The 13520-nt window shown below is 34.9% G+C and overlaps 1 protein-coding gene and 1 long non-coding RNA gene across 5 annotated transcripts in view; one reads left to right on the top strand and one right to left on the bottom strand.

Moving 5' to 3' along the window:
- NEIL3 (nei like DNA glycosylase 3) overlaps positions 1-3814 on the top strand; it is a 35242-nt gene extending 31428 nt beyond the window's left edge. For all 4 annotated transcript variants that reach the window (XM_072037281.1, XM_072037280.1, XM_038178072.2 and 1 more), the window contains 2 exons: positions 1657-1828; positions 3190-3814. In XM_072037281.1, the coding sequence (XP_071893382.1) occupies positions 1657-1828; positions 3190-3366 (349 nt within the window). In that variant the 3' untranslated portion in view covers positions 3367-3814. The remainder of the gene's footprint in view (positions 1-1656; positions 1829-3189) is intronic.
- LOC106018616 (uncharacterized) lies at positions 3356-11815 on the bottom strand. The gene is made up of 3 exons (XR_001192829.5): positions 7990-11815; positions 6306-6337; positions 3356-3492 (listed from the first exon to the last, which is right to left on the bottom strand). It is a non-coding gene; the product is annotated as an uncharacterized lncRNA (long non-coding RNA).
- Between the last annotated feature and the right edge of the window lie 1705 nt (positions 11816-13520).

The following is a 13520-nucleotide window of genomic DNA, read 5'->3' as shown; positions in this document are numbered from 1 at the left end:
TGTGGTCTTTGGATTTCTGCCAGAGGTAACTTGCTCATGAGTAACTATAACTACTATGATTTCAAAAGCACTGAAAGACCTAGGCTGTTGCTGGAGAAGTCCTGGTTTTGGCATCTGGCCAGTACACAGTTCATAGTTCAGATATTCCCATGGAACAAAGTAGTTTAGCTCTAATAGGTAAACCAGTACAGTTCTACCAAAGGAGTTGTCCAGTCACTGCTTGCCTTAGCACTGTAGTTGCTGTTTGCTTGGAGAGGTCTTGAAGTCCTTGTGAAAGATGACACATATAAACTGATGACCCTTACTAAAGTACTTATTAGACAGGTGATTATCATTTCTGTCTTAATTGTTAACTTGTTTCCCCTGTCTAAAGACAAGTATCTTTTTGCTTTCATTATTTGCAAAAATAATTATACTTATGATGTTTGTTAATTGCAACCTAAAATGAAATGGGTTTATGACTACTAAAATGTGTAAGCTATCTAAAATTTAGGTTAGAGTCATTGAACAATTTGCTATCTCATTTGAAATGTGTGAATTCTCATACCAAAAGGAAAGTAACGGAATGATATATTCTAACTAAAGCAATTTGTCAGCTAGAAATTTTCAACATTTTTCCATGATACAAGCTTCTGTTCAAGGTAGCTGGATGAACCTCCCATCTCTGTTTTGTTTTAATGTTCCTTCCCATCCTATATATATAATTACTTTAATGCTTCACCCATCCCAAATTTTTACCTATGCAGCCCTACTCAGGCACAGTCTCACATTTCTCTTCACTAGGGAACCCATTAGGATTGTCAAGGAAAACTTGGGCAGACATACACAACTGTAATGGGAGTGAAAGGTAGATGTCACTTATGGTTGTAAATAATGTAGGGTGAATATGAAAGATATTCATGTTATGCTACAAAATTATTGGTCATGTTTCTGAACAGGTTATGAAAAAATTATTTCTTGCATTGTTGAGGCACCAGTTTTGAAACAGAATCTCACTAGTTAGCAAAGTTAGGGTGTATGGATACATGTTCTCCTTGCTGACTCAGTAGAGGACTAGAGAGGACGTAGGTGGGATAAATGAGAATGAGAGGGAGTGCAAAGAAGAAGTTAGACATCATCAATCACAATAACGTGATAAATAGTTATTACCACTCACCAACTTAGACATTAAAAAAAAAACAAAACACTTTGTACTGGATTTTTTTTTTCAGGGGTGGGGATCCACGTTTTAATGAGGTGTTAGACAAAAACTTTGTCCACAGGACTGTAGTCTTCCAGACATAAAAGCAAACATACAAATTTAAGCTGAAGCTTAACAAGAATGAAAAGAACTAATTAGTTGTTTGTTTTCCCTGTGGTTTCATCACTGCTTTTCTGCTCCATAAATATATTAGAAAGACACATTTATGAAGTATAATCTTTTTCATGTTACCATTTTTAAATAAAGCCTCATGTATTGCATTCAGATAATCTCTATCTCAATTATGATGAAGGAAGAAACATGATCCCATTCAGAGAACAGTATTCCACCCCCTCAGCTGGATTACTTCCTGTCAGAATTTGATTTGGAGCATTGAGCATTGCAGTAACTTTTTAGTAAAGAGGATAGGAAAATTCTGCATTATTCACAATTTATATTGTAATCTGTCATTACAGCAAACCTCAAGTTAATATAACAGATGATAATCGTATAAAGATGGGTCATCCTCGCTGCAGTAAACATAGCCGCCTCTGCAGCCTCAGAGTTGTGAGAAAGGATGGAGAAAACAAGGGCAGGCAGTTTTACACCTGTCCTTTACCCATGGAAACTCGGTGCGACTATTTTCAAGTAAGTGTAAGACTTCAGGACCTGTATTCTAATAAGTAAGACTGCTCACTTTTTTGCTTAATTCAAATACTTGTTCATACAGCCATCTCAGCCTAATAATCTGTACTTGTGAACAGATATGATCCATTAAAAGCTTGAGGTCATTGTAAATAGTTCTGCACACTGAATTGAAATTAAGAGCATAATCATAGTTGCAAACTTTTTATTTCAGTTACTCCTCTTACAGCTGAGCATGTACCTGCTTGTGCAGATGTTCTTAATCTGCTTCAGTGTGATGTAAGACAGATGCATTGTAGAAATGTTGGTACTTGCAAAACTCATTTATTTCAGCATCTTGCTTGAAGTAGGACTAATGCAAACTCTAAATCTGGACATCAGCCATGTCTCTGTCTAGCCAAAATCTTGAAAACCTCCATAGATGCACATACTATAGTCTGGACAACTGCTTCCACCATTGCACAGTCATAGCTTCAAGTGGTGGCTACAGCTCCTTGCTGTGAACATATGTGACTGTTTGCTAGAATCATAGAATGGTATGGGTTGGAAGGGACCTTAAAGATTATCCAGTTCCAACCACCCTGTGATGGGCAGGGACACCTCCCACCAGACCAGGTTGCTGAAAGCCCCATCCAACTTGGCCTTGAACACTTCCAGGGATGGGGCATCCACAGCTTCTCTGGGCAACTCTGTCCATGTCTCACTACTCTTATAGTAAATAAATTCCTCCTTAGAACTAAATTAAGCCTACCCTCTTTTAATGTAGAGCCATTCCCCCTTGTCCTATCACTAGAGTCCCTCCCCAGCTTTCCTGTAGGCTCCCTTTTGGTACTGGAAGGCCTATAGTTATAAGATCTCCCCTGAGCTATCTCTTTTCCAGGCTGAACAACCCCAACTCGCTCAGCCTGTCTTCATAGGAGAGGTACTCCAGCTCCTTGATCATCTTTGTGGCCCTCCTCTGGATTCATTCTAATATTTCCATATCCTTGTGCTGGGGGCCCCAGAGCTGAATGTAGTACTCTACATGGGGTCTCACAAGAGACCTGCCAACAGGTAGATAACAGATGAATTCAAGGCAGTAATGGCTATCATGCCTTAATTTGAAGAAAACTCTGCATTAACATCAAGTAAACTTAGAAAGTTTGTTACAATATTTAACAGCAGTTAAAATGCATGCAGTTACACTTAATGTTGAGAAAAACAAACAAACAAAAAAACTAGAATCACTGATCACAGAAGAGATAAGTACCAGGAGTTTCTGCTAAGGCCTCTCCTGTAGATCTATCTCCAGTGCTAATTTTAAAATACGGAACTCACAGTCATGTCATATACTATAACTCTGTCTAAAAACTGTCTTTTTGCAGTGGGCAGACTTGCATTTTCCCTTTTGTAACCATGGCAAGCGATGTGTTATGAAGACAGTGCTGAAGATTGGTCCCAATAATGGAAAGAACTTTTTTATTTGCCCTTTTGGGAAGGAGAAACAGTGCAGCTTTTTCCAGTGGGCAGAAAATGAGTCAGCTATGCAGGTTATCCCTTGATGCTGATGTTTTAGTTATCAGTTCCTCAGGATGTCTTAAGTATGTATAGTTTTCCTAATCATTTCTGTTTTGTTGTTAGTTTTGTTTGGTTTTCCCTGGTCGTGGGTTAATTTTTAAAAACAGCTCCTGTAACAGTAAAAAACAAAAAAACAGCTACAGATTGGGAAAGAGCAATTTTAAACAGTTATTTTTAAAATTTAAATGAAATTAAACACTGTTTCTATGTTATGCATTATTCTGAAATAAATATCTTTCAATATACTGTGACATACTGTGTTATATTTCCAGTCAAATCATTGAACTTTTCTCTGTTTTCATATAAGTGTCACTGCACTGTCAGTACTGCAAACTTTCAACCGTATGTGATATATGGAACGGATAACTTAATGTAAATTCATATTTGAAATGGTGTATTTAATAAGTCAATAAAATATACTCTACTTCTTTATACTTCTTATACTTCAGCTTCATGGTTTATTTCTTCAGAGCTCAAAAATGAAACAGCGACAGACTGTACACTTCAAATTTTATCATAGTTGAATGTGACCTTGCTGGATGTGGAAAACACAAAAATTGCCCCACAAGTAGTAATATGACTCCACACATTTCTTACTTACACATTTTGCCATAACATTTGATTCTGGCTGCTACTATTTTTTTTGTTCCCTAATCCATATGAAATGTGTAATAAAGCCCTATCCCTTAGGTGCTTAAAACTCATTTTACAGTTGCTCATCTTACCACTCCTTGATGAAGTAAGGGGAACAGTAAACAATATACTAAAGTATAAATTGTGACATAAAGTGGAAACAATTCTTCAGGTCGTTGGAGCATGGCTGTAGTTAGCAAGGAAAACAAAACTATAATGAAGATATGACCATAGCTTCATCCATTATTGTTTTATTTGAAAAATAGGTGTTGTTTTCTGGAAAGTAGTCTGAGATAGGACAAATCTAAAAATTTCTTGTAAATGGTCCACCATTCTATGTAAATAGTTCAGAATTCATTGTATAATTTGACAACTGATTTTTCTTTTTGGGGGGAGGGTGGGGGGGAGGAGAGCATCAGGGAAGAAGGTACCGACTTAGAAGCACCTTGAAGAGTATTCAGTTTTCCTAAGAAGGTTGTGGAACTTCAGTCCAATTTAAATCTTTAGTGCCATGCTGCAAGTGAAACCAGTTAAATTTGTGTCTTAGCTAACAATTTCACAGGAGGCTTTCTTCTTCCTCTCTTCAGTAGCCTGTTACACCTTTCAAGTATTAAATCTTTCCTTCCTTATGTTAAAGTAATCTTTCTAATCAAACAGTAGAAAGTATAGTCCTTATATTGTTTGATGCACTATTTGCATGTCTTTCACGAAGATATTTTTATTTGAAGTGGGGTACAGAACGCCACCCGAGAACAAAACAAGCTACTTCACATGGTAAAGACTGGCTTATTGCTGTCTTTTTATATGATACTTATTTTTACAATGGTATGTCACTATTAGCTTAGCTTATACATCTAAATCTTAAAATTGTTATCTAACCAGTTGCTCATTTGTACAAATCATTACTATGATAGTGTCTGATAATTTTTACATGCATTTGGATGTCTTCAGTTGTTCAGCTAAACAAAAATCAAAAAGAAATAGAACCCTTTTTGATTGCTTGCCTTTAACAACTGTTAAGATCTCACTGAAACAGAGATTTAAAATGACTTTTTCTGACTTTGACACTTCAAAGATTAAAAACAACAACAAAAAAACAACCCTTAAAGCCTGTTATCTTACCAGCCAGACAAGAAGTGAATGAGTAACTGTTTACATATAGCACATGCAAGCTTTAAAGAATTAACTACTTTTATTAGCTACTGCAGTTACTTTCCATGTTGTTATATTTATAGAATATATGTGAAAATAAATGAATGCATAAGCAATATGAAAATTTAACTTGGACAGTGGAGCAGTGATATATAAATTGCATTTACCCATTAAAGATGTAAAATCTGAATCCTTTAATGAAATTAATCTTTTGTCCTGATTAAACTGAGGACTAAACTAAGGAAAAGTGTTTAAAACAAAATATTTTGTCCTGATCATTGGCTCATCTATTTAACAAGTCATTTCTCCTGACATTTGAATAATTTAAATGTATGAGAAATAATATACATTATTAAAACAGTAAAAATTTCAACTTGAATTTTATTTTAAATATCTTTCTGCATTGTCTCTGATTAATGATACCATTTCTGGCCAAAGAGTAGTCTCACAAAATAAATATTTAGCTCAGAAAAAGACCTTGAGACATAATTTAGCAGATAAAGTGCAAAATGATTGAGAAGAATTCTGAAACTTAAAAAATAAACTTAAGAAGTTTAAACAGGAAATAAGGCAGAAGCCATACAGAAAGACAGGGTTATTATGTGCATAATGAAAGTTTTGTTTATGGAGTAAATAGAAGAGTGAAAGATCTAGACCTGTGTAAGGTTGTCAATATTTGGCTTGCACTGAGTATTTTTATCTTTATGTTTATTATATAAACAAAATTTAGAAATTAACATACAAGCAATTTTTGGACTGCTATGTCTTCCCCAAACCTCATGAAGGTAGGGTATACTGGTGTCAATGGGAGCTTAACTGCTCTTTTACATAGGTAATGCTAACATGCTTTTCATTAAATAACATGAAGACTACAAATTATTTAATTATAATCTCATCTCTCTCCTATATAAGAAAACTTATATCAGAATAGACACCCTCTATACCTCCCATAAAGGATCTGCAATCAAGGGGTCAGAGCAGGTCTCGAAAGGATCTCTTGTGTTTGCTCAAAATAAAAGTCTTGATTTTGCTGTTTGTCCCAGTAGCTTACAAATGTGTGGTGTGTCCTCCCCCAACGATTTATCTATTATAGTGCAAATGATAGAACACACTTGTTTTAGATTCTTATATTACTTACCCATTTTAATGACTTGTGTTGCATGCAACCAGCTGTTAAGGGAAAAAAATAAAGCCTTAGTTAGAAGAAAGAACTATCTATCCTAAACGCTTTTTTTTATTATTTCTTTCCTCATGAAATCCAGTATAAATGGTTTTAAAATGTCATTCTTAGATGCCTCGGGGTTCTGAGAGAGTTGTTACTTTAACCTCCTGTATCTGTACACAGCTGGGAAATGGGCTCTGTTACAAGCGGTTCCATCAGGACCGACTGGCTCACATAAGCTTCTTTGGCTTGATGCATTTTGAAAAAGAAGGGCTTAGTGAAAAGACCTCTATAGTGAAACACTCTACAGTGAAAAGAAGTCTTCTAGTAAAGCTAGCTTCTAAATACTCTTACAGTTTTTAGAGAGCTTTCTTAGGCATTAGCATTACAAAGTGCGATAGCACAATTTGTAACAGAAACCAGTGTTTAACCCTGTGCAGAAAACACTTTTTCTGGTTTTGTATACAACAATGCCATCCTCATAAAGCTTTTTGAACACACCTGAGATGCTATGTAAAACAGTTCTTAAAGGATCACATCAAAGTCACACAAGATGTGAAGTAAAAATTTTAAACTTAGAAAGCGCTAACTAGTTTCTGCTTTATGGTAGCACATTAGTTATTATTACTGTTTAAATTTAGGAAGAGTAAGTCTTTCACTTTCAAAGTAATATTTATTTTCCAATTGTGACATTCTGGTTAGAATCAAGAGATATTATGCCCATTTTCAGTCCTTTATATCCTTATTTAAACTACTTTTATTACCAGTTATCTGTTAAAGGCATGCATTTTTCTTAATCTGTTCATGCACAACTACCATTTGATGGTAATATGAATTCAGCAAATAGACTGAGGGCTGGAGCAAAGGCCTGATATTACTAATTCACTAAGAAATAAATTTACACCCAAAACATGCACTCAAATTTTGAGACATGACTATGTCACAGTTGTAATGACAGAGCTTTACTATTATTCACGTACAGATTTATATCTGCATCCACCTTACTCTGGCAAATGCAGTGCTAGTTCTCACTTATTTTTCTGGAATGGAAAACAAATAAGAGGGTGTTAGCTCGGTGGGGGAAGGGGACATTCAAAGAAGTGGAAGATGCCATCCTTTTATCTGCTGAATATGAGTATGAATGTTCATCATTAGTGGCTAAGTATCTTTCACATGGAATCAAAAGTTTTCACAGAGTCTTTCATGGACTTCACAGCAACTGCAAGCCCTCTTTCTCTCTAAACAAAATCCCATTCCTAGATTTAAAACTATTAAACTGTCTCCTGTATCTGCACTATGCGATTTTATTTGCTGTCAGCTACATTTGTATTGATTGCTGATGACAGCTTAAATTCAGCATCTACTATGTCAACATCCTGCACGTATTTCTTTTTACTCCTTTAATGTTTGAAAGGCTGTTTATTGTCTAATTTTCACTTAAATTTTCAAAACATATATACTAAATCCATTTAGAAAAGGCTGGAAATTTTCCATACTTTATTTTGAGCTCAGATTAAACTGGATTTAACCTCAGTTTATGAGGTAAATCCAACTGCACGCTTCACCGGATTAAAAATTGGCCTTTGCATAAATTTTGCTGACAGATCTATGCTCCTGTCTGACTCCAGCCACCTCCAAAAATATTCAAAGTGGACCTTACCATAGCAGCTTGAGCCTCATCTTCAGGTAAGAACTCATTTGTATTCCGTTTGTAGTTTATGCAGAGCAAATGCAGATTTTTGAAGAAAACTACATATACATCCTGCACTAGGCTGCAGCTTGAGTAAAAGCCACCCCCATATTGCAACCATAGGATCTAGGAACACAGTCAGGTTGGAGGAATAGTAATTTTCCTGCAAACAACAACAAAATCCATTTTTATATATTGCTCTTTAACAAAATCCAATGCCACTTAAAAGAATGTATTCATATGTCTTTAGACCTAGAAGGAATTAACAGTGCTCACCCAGCCTACCCTTCTACAGAAACCAGGTAGATCTATTATGCTCTTTTAAACAGCTTAAGCAGTTTTATGTCTACTAATTTTCCTCCACATGCACTGAACCTAGAAATTCTTTGTGGCTGTTTCCTTCAAATATAACCTCTCTCTGGTTCAGGAAATACTTGATAATAAGGATAGTGACAGCAATAATTTAACATTAAAAAAAAAAAAACAAACACAGTTTGTTAGATGCCACAATACTGTAGTGTGTAAAAGGAGAAAGAACACTTGAAACAGGGAAATCTGAGAAACGTGCTCTGAGCTTTATCCAGAAAACAAAATACAGCACCACAGAGGGATAACTACATTTAGTACCCCTAACCTAATTAGGTAGCATTTGTAAGGTGCTTCTGGTAAGTGGCTCTGTTGTAGAAGGGAATATTGGTCTAAAATAATATTCAAACCTGTAAAACCTAATGCAATGTTAATCAAGAACTAGAGAAAAAAAAAACAATGTATAAACTCTGATGAAAATCATTTAGACGTTATTTCTCAGGGTACAAATATTTTTATATCAGTTTTAATCAAAATAAACAAATGGGATTAAAATTTAAGCACAATCTAAAAATGCTCTAGAACTTCAGGATAATATACAAATGAAAGTTTTGTAGTGTCTTTAGAAAAAACACTGAACTTACAAAGTATAAATGGAAAGTTAAAACTAAATTTCAAATTTAAATCTGAATCACATCTTAAGAGCCAGTTTAAAATATAAAATGCAAACTCAGCATTGCAGAGTCTGTGGAGGTAAAGAAAAAAAACAAAACAACAGTTTAGCAGAAGTTCCACTCTCAGGGCAAAGATTGTGGGTTGTACTTCTACATGAAGTCGTCTTGATGGTAGGAGTGTAATTTGATTGCAACTGAGAAATGGTGTTTAAGCAAATACTGGGCTTAGTAGATGAACAGCATAAAAGTAAAAAAGGCCTTCAATAATGAAAAATACAAACGTGATTAAAATCCATTTGTGCAAAGAAAAATGAGAAAAAATGAACTTTATCATTTTTCTTTATATTATCACATAGACAGAATATGTAGTTTACCCTTTGCTTTCTCTGGTAGCTCATGTTATTTGTACTGTATTTGCCACTTCTCAGCTCCTTTCCAAAGCTCACTCACTACCTAGTAGTGCAACACTTCCCATCTTCCCCTAGAAAGATGGCTGATGTCTCACATTACACTTCATTTCTTCACTAGAAAAATAGGATGTGCTTATTTTTATTCAGTCTAAAATAGTACAGTAAGACAAGGTTTTTACAAATACAAAATAACCTTTATATAAAGCAGATTTTCAGCAAATGTTCTTCTTAAAAAGATTACCTGAATCTAAGTAGACCAGAATAGAAATATTTATAGTTACAGCTGCTTGAAAGTTTGCTTTAACAAAAAAATGATTTTTTTTTAATTGAAAAAATGAAGAATTTTCAGAAATTCCTCAGGAAAACTTTAAGTAGGTTAATCCAGTGTCAGACACTAAGGGCAGCAGCAACAAAAAATACAGGCAATTCACAATAATAAGAGGTTTCAGAAAATTACCTTAGAAACTTACAAAACAAAACTTTTGTATCTTTGCCAAATATATAGTACTACTGACAAGGAATTAGAAGTCAAAAGGAGTACATAATCATACCAAAAAAGTTTTCCTCTTAAAATAAAATAACAATGATAATAACGGAATGTATTAGTATAGAACTATGTATTAGTATGAATGTATCAAGCACGTAACCCTGATGCTGGCTACTAAAGGAGCTTGGATTCCCACAGGGACCAATACTGACAAAGATCTATGTAATGACTCCCACTGCAGAGTTGGGCTGTAAAGCTTTACTTCAAGCCTTGCTTGTTCCTACACAGCAAAGCAAAAAGAATCACAAGCATAAAAAAATTTATACTCTTGCCACAAAACCATTCAGGTATACAAATACTACAGCTATTTATATTTTGTTAATTTTTACTTGTTTTAATAAACTAGGACAGTAATTATAAGGACACTGAAATGCAGTGGCATTGGGATAGTATATTAGCATTTACAGAACTCTAAGTAATTATGGGATGAAACAGAAGGTGGAATTCAGGCAGAGGAAAAAATAAAACAAAAATCCCTGAAACTGTAGTGCAAACACAAAAGGAGATATTGAAAAGGAGCAGTTAGATTACCAACTGTAGACTCAAAACTTTATTTAGCAAGTCCCAGCTCTGTGTGATGGTAGTTCAAATGTAATAAGTGTAAAAAATGTATCAGGTACTGCTGCAACTCAAAATGAATGACTCTTTTTTTTTTTTTCCTCATTTTTCTACACAATGTAGTTTGGAGTTTTACCTAACATACATTTGTTTTAAATTCAGTTTAAAGCCTCTGATTGCACAAGGGGGATTAACTTTATTTTTGATTTATTATTATAATCAATATATGAAACGCATGAAGAAATTCAAGTACTTGAATTGTTACTTAAATCTCCAAAGGCCAGCTAAAGCCCATCTTATAATATTTCTTTTCAACTGTATCTATTGTTAAGTCTTTTCAAAATAATGCAGTATGCAGGACTGACAGCTCTGATGGTAATAAATACTGGAAAAGGCAATTCCTGAGATAGCACCATTAATCAAGCCACACTCAGCTATTCTGTCAAAAATACTAGTTGTGTTAATTGCAAGGCTTCAGGTGACAATCAGCTAGCAGGCTCTGCTGATTGAGATGAATCTTTTAATGATAGCTTAGGTGATTATCTTCAATCTATATTTACAGATCGCTTAGGCTGCTTGATTGAAGAAATTACTGATGAAAGATTCACTGAGGTTGGCATTGTTTCCTAGGAACAAGAATGATACTGGGCAGCAAACAAAACACACCCCAGTCTCTCAGCTTCCACTCCTGTGGCAGTACTGCAGGCTCAGCTACCAACCTGTAGCAGACCACACACCTGCTCATGACTGATGATTGATGCACTGCCCATTCACACTAGCTGTTAAGTGTCAAAAAAGCATACCTACATCACCTTTGAAAGAGAAAGTTACATCCAACTTACTCCTGAAGTATTTAAAATCAACTGTACTTCAAATTTCTTGGAAACTATCTCTGGGATTCCCATTTGCTCTCCATCCCTTTCCTTTTCAGAAAAACACATTGAGGATTGAGGAATCTATGTTCTTTCAGTCTCATTCTATGTTTAGAGTCCAAATAAATAGACTACCATTATAGTCTATTTGATGTTCAACATGCAGCAAATTCAGCATTAAATATCAGATTTGTTCTCACTCTTCTACTCAAAACCCACAAGACCTGCAGAATTTTTATTTATTTATTTATTTTTAAAAGCAGCTGTTCCTAACAGGAAATTTTATCTTATTTTATTACTTTAGCTTTCTTTATTGAGAGTGCCTAAGTTAGAGAATAATGTCTGAAAATACTGTTTCCTAGCTGTTGCAAATAGTGAAATCCTTGTGCGCTGGAAGTGGACTGTGAGATAAATAGGAATGACCTTGCAAATGTCCTTTATGCCCATTCACAACCATTTTTTGCCATAACTGTTTTATGATAATTTGATAATTTCTTTATGGGCCTGCCAACTGCTCCTAATTCTGCTCTCTGGCACAGGAAAAATTCAATATATATATATATATATATATATATATGTATATATATAATATATATGTATATATATATTATATAATATATATGTATGTATATAATATATATACATATATATATATGAATACATATTAATACATATATATATTGAACAACTCAATAGTTTCTTTTTGAAATGATAAGAGGCAAAAAATACACTTTTTCCAGAATTTGGAAATAATGCCTAAGACTATCAAGACTAAAAAAAAAAAAAAAAAAAGAATGCAGGTCCCAGTAACCCTGTGAGGTACCCTAAACATTCTTGGATTTAAGAAAGATTAACTATTCAGATTACAATGGGGTTAAATTGTTCTCCCATGAATAGGCTGCTACCATTAGCAGAACTTCATTAAAAGCATTCATATTTGTCAACAGTGTAAAAGGATGAGATTTGTGGTGTTCTCCACACAACAGGTGATAGCAGGCCTGAAACTGTGTGACTGCAGTTCTGTCTAGTGTGGCAGTCAGCCTCATACATGCTTTGAGAGTAGTATCTACTCAATTGCATTCCATAGTTATGAGTGAGGAACACCTACTTGATCATTCAGCGATGCTTCACACATCTTTATAACATCCTCGGAAACAGACACTTAGGAAACTTAATAGATGGCAACTTAAGGAATCCCAGTGATAAAAGATTCTTGATATCAGAAACCTATGTTCTTTACTCTCCAAAAGTTGCCTTTAATAGCCTGGTGTTGGTGAACTCCTCAGGAACTGAGCCTATTTTCTGAGCTCAGCTGATACTCAAAGAAAGCTTGCCAAAAGCTTGGTACCATGTACTGCCTATTACTGGCATAGGAATGGACATATATCCCAAGATGTATACTTTCATGAAATCTTACTTTTGCCTTTCCAGAGAAGCAGATCTTCAACTGAGATCTTCCTCGGTACTTTAAGTTTCTTGCTGAAACTGTTCCACCTTGTATAAATGAATTGCTGCTTTTTATACAAGAATAAAGAGGAAAATGTTATTTTAGAGCACTGAGGCCAAAGAATCGGGCAAGTTACTACTTGAAGATAGATTTTCATGTTTCACATACAACGGCATAATGATTAGAACAAGCAAGCGCAACAAACTCCCTGTAGCCATACGCTGAGCAGCATTTAGTATGTTTGAATGCTCTTAGAATGTTGAATCCAGCCCTCAGGTCAAAAGGGTAAGAGAATGAACAGAGCTTGAGGGCCTAATGAATTCCTAGCAGTAGGAGTTATGGGTTTATGTATTCCAGCAAGAGAAACACACACAGATGTCAGAGGCCTACAAAGTTAGAAAGCAGCACCTGAGATGAAGTACTGACATCCTCATAGAGCTTGAAGTGTTGCACTCAGGTGCTTAAATCCCTTTTGAACCTACCAAAGAAAGGACAACTTTTCTTTTTCAAAGGATGGAGCATTCAGATCTTTGCATACTAAGACTAAATGCTTTTGTGGTTTTGTATTGTTCAGTGATTTTTTTTACTCACTGCCACTTACGTGAGATTGTCTAATATTTGACCAGATTGCCTCAACTTCTAATGTGCATTTAAAGTTCTTGCATGTTAAGTCTGGAAAAATCATGG

This window comes from Anas platyrhynchos, chromosome 4, assembly GCF_047663525.1.
Source record: "Anas platyrhynchos isolate ZD024472 breed Pekin duck chromosome 4, IASCAAS_PekinDuck_T2T, whole genome shotgun sequence".
NCBI lineage: Eukaryota > Metazoa > Chordata > Aves > Anseriformes > Anatidae > Anas > Anas platyrhynchos.
Note: the sequence above shows the minus strand (reverse complement) of the source record. Positions and strands in the feature narration are given on the sequence as shown.